The sequence below is a fragment of the Lygodium microphyllum genome, chromosome 6 (genome assembly GCF_053477565.2).
Source record: "Lygodium microphyllum isolate KBCC chromosome 6, Lygodium_microphyllum_v1.1.10, whole genome shotgun sequence".
Taxonomy (NCBI): domain Eukaryota; kingdom Viridiplantae; phylum Streptophyta; class Polypodiopsida; order Schizaeales; family Lygodiaceae; genus Lygodium; species Lygodium microphyllum.
Genome location: NC_141140.1, coordinates 87,688,534 through 87,696,327, shown reverse-complemented (window position 1 = coordinate 87,696,327; position 7,794 = coordinate 87,688,534). Strand labels below are relative to the sequence as shown.

The 7,794-nt window shown below is 46.5% G+C and overlaps 1 protein-coding gene across 2 annotated transcripts; it reads left to right on the top strand.

The window, feature by feature from the left end:
* The first annotated feature begins 1,055 nt into the window (after positions 1 to 1,055).
* Positions 1,056 to 7,295, top strand: LOC148034780 (root phototropism protein 3-like). 2 transcript variants are annotated; one of them, XM_087679755.1, is made up of 4 exons: positions 1,056 to 2,398; positions 2,617 to 2,686; positions 2,778 to 4,190; positions 6,453 to 7,295. In XM_087679755.1, exons 1-4 carry the CDS (start codon positions 2,052 to 2,054, stop codon positions 7,236 to 7,238), a joined length of 2,616 nt encoding a protein of 871 aa, XP_087535881.1. In that variant the 5' UTR covers positions 1,056 to 2,051; the 3' UTR covers positions 7,239 to 7,295. The 2 variants fall into 2 exon arrangements, with proteins under 2 accessions (XP_087535881.1, XP_087535882.1); XM_087679756.1 differs by having other exon boundaries at positions 2,260 to 2,398; positions 2,510 to 2,686.
* The last annotated feature ends 499 nt before the right edge of the window (positions 7,296 to 7,794 follow it).

Below are 7,794 nucleotides of genomic sequence, written 5' to 3'. Positions count from 1 at the left end.
CCATCAATGGAAGTACATAGTTTCACTCATATGGATAAATTGCATTCAACCCAAGACGGTTTGGCTACTGTAGCTAATCTTACTGAAAGCACTATGGACTAATGAAAGAGCATATAAAGTTGGCATAGGGACAAGGGTTTGTCCAAGATGTCTCTTAAAAATGGAAACTATTTCTCATTTGGTCATTAGTTGTAAAACTAACAAGAAGATTTTGAGTATCTTGCATGTGATCATTTTCCCCTTACATCCCTTAGCCCTCAATTGGAAAGATATTTTGTTGGGTGAGATTTATGAACTATCCCTAGTAGTTTGGAATCAGTTGAGGAGTTACTATCTTTGGCATATTCGGTTGATGATCAATCAAGTTGTTTTTAATAATAAATGAGTTGATCCCTTCTATGGTTTCAAATGCACATCATCTTAAGTGGGCTGAAAAAATAGGAAGGAAGATGCCTAAGAGAAAACAATTGTTGTGGAAGCACTAAGAATCACATGAGCTATACTTAAAAGACTTGGAATGCAAGACAACAATTAGATGTGAGGACAACTAAGCATTTGATAGAAGTGTGGCATGAAGGCATAAGACCATCCATAAGTCAAAGGTTATGAAAAAGAGCTATGATTACTTTGTTTTTTCTCATCTTTACTATTAGTTAACGAGAGGTGGGGGGCGGGTGCCACATGGCAGCCCCCCACCTCCCCCACAAGAAAAAAAGAGAACGCGGGGGCGGGTGCCACGCGTCCAGCACCCGCCCCCGCCCGCAAAAATGCCGGGCTGAATCTAGGCACGGAGCGCCTAGTTTTGGTTTTAAAAAAAAGTTTCTATTTCCACGAGAAAGGAAAGAGAAGGGTTGGCTGGAATGTGAAAACGACTTAACAACCAAATCTAGCTGAGGTCCACGTGGCATGAGCACGAGGCTGCAGCTCGATTCATATCATAGGCGAATTCATTTATTGAGAGAGAGAGAGAGAGGGGGGGGACTGGGGAGCCTGGACTCTGGAGGGAGGATTGTAGACATTTAGGAATACCACGTGAAGCAACGTGAGCTTCTCAGGTTGGCTTAAATCCTGAATGAAAAGGTTTTTCTTTAGCTCCCGATATTTTCTTGTAATCGTTTATCCATCGTAAAGAAAAAAACAAAATTGCGGATTATTCATCCGCAATGAATCAGAAATTGGGTTTTGGAAATACCAGAAATTTCCCTGTGAGAGTGGATGTCAGCCACGAGCTGTCTATCAGGGTGACGTAGTAGAGGAGGAGGCAATGCGAGAAGCCATCATCTTTTTTATCTTTACAATGTCTTCCGCAGAGAGCCTGCTCTCTCTCTCTCTCTCTCTCTCTCTCTCTCTCTCTCTCTCTCTCTCTCTCGATCGACTCTCGACTCTCGTAGTGTAAATAATGATAGACTCGTCACATATACTACACAGAACATTGCCAGAGGTTCTCTTTAATGCTCGCAAGCAGCACACGGCCCAGAACTTAATTTGACTATCAACTTCAGGAACCAGAACTAGAGCGCTATATTCCAATCCAGGCTACTTTAGATAACTATCTAGATTCTACACTGCTCAGTGCTTTGTTTTCCTGGCATTCAGTAAGAACCTAGGTAATAGGTATCATCACCCTGATTCAGATTTGTACATCAACCCTTGGCTTGATTTAATTGGGAAAATCTCGCACTTTCTCAATCCCTAGCATATATCATGCTTGCCCACCTGGCATCTCATTTATTCCTTATTTGGCATCCTTCTCTCCAACTCTCTCATTGGCCCTCAACGGACTCTCCCCCCCCTTCTTTTGTTGCACTCTGTCACACTAAACCCCTTGTCAACCTTAGACAGGCATATCAGATACAGTTGAGAGCTCAAGCCACGTCCTTAGTCTAAAGTATATTGTGCAAGTGGATTCTCATGATTCCTCCGTGTGATCAGCATATGAGCAAAGATAGACCTCTTCTGGAAAATGGGTGATAGGCTTCTAGTGAGCTTCAGCTCGTCTGGAGTGCAGGAAAAAGATCTGGGAGATTTCTGCGGATAAAATTATCTATGAGATGAGGCAGGATCCTGTTGACATTAACATGAAGCAGATGAATAGGTTTGTCAGTTCCGACACCGAGATGCCGATGAAGAATCAGGTGAACCGGCTGCTTGCTTCCGACTCCGACTTTCAGCTCAAAAGTCAAATGAATAGGCTTCTGAACTCAGACACTGAGCTACACGAGAAAAGTCCCACAAGCAGGATTCTGATCCCTGACAGTCAGCTCCAGTCGAAAAATCAAGTGAGTAGGCTCCTTGCGGGTTCTGATGGCCATATACAGATGAAGAACCACAACTACATGATGAGCCCCATGAAGATGGGCACTAAATCTGATGGATTTGAGAGGAAAGGCCAGGCCTGGTAAGAGAATGCAAACTCTCCGCTTTACTGAGTGTCTCCTGCATTCCTTTTAGTGTTGAGATGTATTGGTTTGGGGTGACTCTTTCGGTGTTTGGAATGATAAATATGTAGTTGGAGTCCAGGAATTGATGGAGCCATTGGAAGTGCAGTCTAATTGGCCATCTACTTTGGGTGAGTGGTGTCTTGTTCATGACAGCTTTGTGTTTCTGGATCATCAGGTTTGTGGCCACTGAGCTCCAAAGTGACCTTGTGGTGGAAGTGGGTGATATTAGCTTCAATCTCCACAAGGCAAGTGTTGATTGATCATTGCTTGTGTATGTACATGTAGAGGGAGTCATTCACATTCATGTACTCCTACTGATCTTGCATCTGCTTGCAGTTCCCATTGCTTTCGAGGAGTGGACATTTGAATCGGCTTGTGTTCGAGTCACGAGACACACAGAAAGATCATATAAAGCTTGTGGATATGCCGGGGGGACCAGAAGCGTTTGAGCTAGCAGCCAAGTTCTGCTATGGCGTAGCTGTAGATCTGACAGCAGCAAACATTGCAGCACTGCGGTGTGCAGCGGAGTACCTGGAGATGACCGAGGATCTAGAAGATGGGAACCTCATCTCTAAAACAGAGGCCTTTTTGAGCTTTGTTGTCCTAGCATCATGGAAGGACTCCATCACTGTATTGCAAAGCTGTGAGGGCCTACGACCCTGGGCAGAGAATCTTCAAATTGTGAGAAGGTGCAGCGAATCCATAGCTTGGAAAGCATGCACAGACCCAAGAGGAATAAGCTGGTCATTCACAGGCAAGAGGGGGTCGGATAATGACACTAGCAACAGGTCAAATGACGGGGGGCATGGCACATTGGGAGCAAAGGATGAATTACAAGCAAGCAAGAATGTGACAGTACCACAGGACTGGTGGTTTGAGGATGTGGCAAGCTTAAACGTGGAGTATTTTGTGAAGGTGATAAGTGCAATAAGGGCGAAAGGGATGAGGCCGGAGCTAGTGGGGGCGGCGGCGGTGAGGTATGTGGTGAGGTGGGTACCGGGGCTGAGCGAGGAGGAGGGGCAGGGGCAAGGGAAAGGGGGGATTATGGTGGAAGGAAGGGTAGGGCAAGGGGGGCTGATGCAGGTTGGGGAGGGGAGAATGCAGGACATGAATGGGAATGGCAAGGACATGGATGGGGTGGTGAATTACAATGGGGTGGCGATGGGGAAGGAGGAGTTTGCGAGCATGCAGAGGAAGAACAGGGGAGTGCTGGAGGGCATAGTGGGGGTGCTACCGATGAAGCGGCAGGATACGATGCAGGGGCAGGGGCAACAGGGCCTGATGACGTGCGGGCTGGTGCTGCGGATGCTGCGGATGGCCAACATGCTGGGGGCCAGCGCGGCGTGCAAGCGGGAGTTGGAGCGGCGGGCGGCCCTGCAGCTGGAGCAGGCCTCCCTGCCGGACCTCCTCATCCCGTGCTTCGACCACGCCACCGACACCCTCTTCGACGTCGACCTCGTCCACCGCATCCTCCAGCACTTCCTCACCCGCGACGCCGTCAATTATGACGTCGCCGTCCCTGGGTCTAGCCCCGGCCCCCCGCCGCCGCTCATGGGCTGCCTGCCCACCAGCCACGCCGCCGCCCAGGCCACCACCAAAGTCGCCCGCCTCGTCGACAGCTACCTCGCCGAAGTCGCCCGCGACTCCAACCTCTCCGTCGCCAAATTCCAAGCCTTGGCTGAGGAGCTCCCCGAGTACGCCCGTGCTTGTGACGATGGCCTCTACCGCGCTATCGACACCTACCTCAAGGTATCAGTATTGCCTGCCTGCCTTGCATTATAACAACAACAACAACAACTAGCTTAAGGGCTAACCCATTCGTTATAAATTACCTTGCTGTCAACGAGCCATAGCTCAATTGGGAGAGGTGGGAGTGTAGATTTCAACCAATCTATGGATCAACTTCTCCCAGCTCTTGTGACACTTGCCATTCCTAGAGCTAGTGCTCCAAGTGGCTCTGGAGTAACATCCCAAATAAAGCCATATGGCAATGCATTACCAAGAGAGAGAGAAAAAAAAAGGAAACTTTCCTATCACAAACTATGAATTTGAGTACCACCAATTAGTAGTTCGAATAAGAAACACAAGAGTTCAAAACCTCCAATCAAGCAACTCTACACCACCCTACCCTCAAGGATGCAAACTATTAGGATGAAGCTCATTCAAAAAGCATTTCAAAATTGACAAATTTAAAATGCTTTGATTTTAGCATCATTTTTTTAACTTCAATATATGAAAAAAAATTATTTGCACTATTACTACATTGACATTGTTGTTTGATGCAACTACTATAGCCTATTAAACAAGGTGAGTAACCAAAGGATCAATGAAGCATTAGTGCCCTGCACTAAAACTTGGAATTTGAGCCAATCACAAAGAAACACATGGGTTTTTAAGTCATTGAAGTGACCTACAATCGGCATGATTTACTTTGACTTACATATGGGGTTGTGTCACTTTACTTTCATAGCCAAATCATTACTAACACAAATACCCTACAAGCTTCATCAAACATTTCTCAAAGCCTCATTATGAACCAAATAGATGACACTTTTCTTTTAGCAATGGTAGAAGAGTTTTGTGAGCCAACTAAGTTCCAAGCATCACCAATGGGGTGTAGGTGCATGAGTTGGGGAAGGTCTAAGGATCAAATCCCACAAGGGGGCAACTCTATGGTGCATTGCTTTTGAGTGAAGAGACAGTGGTCATGTTAGTCACATTATAGAAAAATAGCTCCAAGCATGAGTGGTGCTCATGGCAAATAGTTTGGGATGCTACCTTGATGGTAATCTAGGGTTCTTGGAACTAATAGCTTTGGTTCTACCTTAGAAAAAAAGCTCCAGTCAACCTTTAAAGAAAAAAAACTCCAAGCATGACTGATGCTCATGGCAAATAGTTTGGGGTGCTACCTTGATGGTACTCTAGGGTTCTTGGAACTTAATAGCTTTGGTTCAACCTTTTTAGTCTTGGCTTCTCCAATTGATAGGTGTTGACTAGATCTTGAAGTTGTTATAAACTCTGAAAAGCGATGCCAATGCTAAGTTGGTTGTAGTTAAGTTAAGAGACTTGTTTTATGATGTGGGGTTGAAAATATTTCTCATAATTTACCTTCCTTTTTTGTTTGCGGTCTATAGAAAGACGTAAGTGAAGTTCACTTTTCCAGGTAAGCTTTGAAAGTAAAGTGAAGAGAATGGTTTGTAATATCTTTACTTTTCAAAGTCATAGTCATATTTTTTAAGCGTACAACAAGAGTAAAGCATAAAAAGATCTACATTGTAGACATTTTATATTGAGGTCCACATCAAATTTCCCCCCTTTGAAAAGGTGCCCTTCTCGACCCTCCGTGTTGCTAAATGAATTCAACCTTGAGTGGATGGTCTTTGTTGTACTAAAAAGGGTTTGGGTACATGAAAAGACTAGAGTAGGTTGGAGTTTTGTTGGAATGCTTGGCAAAAGGAATTGTACAAGCCTTTGAATCATAGTCTTAGTTGTAGTTTTGTAAGGAAATGTTGGGTTTCAAGTATTGAAGTTCTTTGTGAACAAAATGAGAAAAGCATTTCATTGTAGATTCTTATCATTGGTGCTATCATATGTGAACGTGATGGGTGTGACTTAGGTGTACATCATGAAAAGCATGTGTTGTGTGTCGTGTTAATAATGTCATCATTCTGATAGTAGCTGAGCCATACAATTTCAAGGCACTAAAGAACTATAATGAAATTGGAGTTCCTTTTATTTTACTAACTTTCAACTCTCTTTTTTGTACCTACTAGACTTGTTGCTATCCCATGGATAATGTAAATCTTTCATCTTAATATACATACCTAACCCTTCTTTTTTGTGGGAAGAAGTTAATTTTTGCAATTGGATAGAGACACTTGAGGTCCATTTTTGCTGACAATGAGAACATAACGTGTGGTGTTCATGTAAAAAACTTTGGGGGTGCTGGTGGCTGACGACGGGCTTGCTTTTATTGTTCATTTTGCTTTGTTTGGGGTGGTGGTATGGCAGGCCCACCCAGGCACGTCGGAGGTGGAGAGGAAGAGGTTGTGCAGGCTGATGGACTGTCAGAAGCTGTCGCTGGACGCGTGCATGCACGCGGCGCAGAACGAGCGCCTGCCGCTGCGGGTGGTGGTGCAGGTGCTCTTCTGCGAGCAGGTGAAGCTGCGAAACGCCATCACGGGCAGCGCTCTCGCCCGCCACAAGCCGCCGCCGCCGCCTCCTACCTGCTACTACGACGACTCGCCGGCGGCCATGGCGCCTCCGCCTCCGCCGCGGGACCCCCACTCGGACAACTGCGCCGCCTCCGATCAACCGGACGCCGAAGCTGGCGGCGGCGACGCCACCGGCTCCTCGCCCTGGTCTACCGCTCGCCGGGACATTCGCGCCCTGAAGCAGGACGTGGAGAGGATGAAGAGCAAGTACACGGAGCTGCAGGCGGACTATGCGACGCTGCAGCAGGAGATACTGCGAATGGCGAGGGGCGGCGCGGCAGCCCACGCTCCTCCTCCCGCGGCGCGTCGGATGAGCGGCGGCGGCGGCATCATGAGCCTCGGCAGCGGCCTCAAGAAGCTGGTGCGCGCCCCGGGCCACATCTTTGGCCACCCCCAAAACCCTCAGGAGGCCGCCAGCACGAGCCGCCGCCGCAGCTCCACCCGCCTCTCCATGGACGAATCGTCCTGCGCCAATCACATTCCCACACCTGGCGGCCCCTGCGGCCCTCCCGCTCCCCCTACGCCATCCCCGTCCAATCATAAGCTCCCTGCTTCTCGCCGCTGGCGCTATTCGATCTCTTGACTCTTGAGCTATTCCTTTTATAATTTATTTATTTACACTTTTTATTTTATTTTATTTTATTGGTCGGGTCACCAATTTCATTGGACTGCTTGACTTGAGGACTTTCATAACCCTTGCACATTATGAACATCTCAATCACCACACTTGATGTGCTTCGGATGTAATGTGAAAAGCATTTAAATTTGGCTCATCATGTTTTCGAAAGACAAATCTAACACAGTGTGTGCGATTGCCAAGAGTCACATAGTGGTAAGAAAGATTTAACATGAGCCTTCCCCATAATTTTCGAACAAAGCTCGGTTAGACATGATTCTAAGCACAATCATATGACATGCTTGAAAGGTGGATACCATAGTTCACTTGGATGACTCATGTGCCAGGGCTTTCAATGTTGCCTTGCCTACCAGCTAGTTCTTCATGAGAATTGTAGGCAATCTTTGAATGCTTTCAGTAATGCACTACTTTTGTACATCAAAATGGCACAAAGTATTATTTGTAAATCTTAGTATTAGTAAAATCTATGATAATTACAACTTCCCAAGGGCTTTTCCAAGAA

Coding starts and splice junctions, on each gene's coding strand:
- LOC148034780 (XM_087679755.1), top strand. CDS start 2,052: ATGAGGCAGGATCCTGTTGACATTAACATGAAGCAGATGAATAGGTTT. Junction 2,687..2,777: donor TTAGCTTCAATCTCCACAAG/GCAAGTGTTGAT, acceptor ATCTGCTTGCAG/TTCCCATTGCTTTCGAGGAG. Junction 4,191..6,452: donor CTATCGACACCTACCTCAAG/GTATCAGTATTG, acceptor GTGGTATGGCAG/GCCCACCCAGGCACGTCGGA.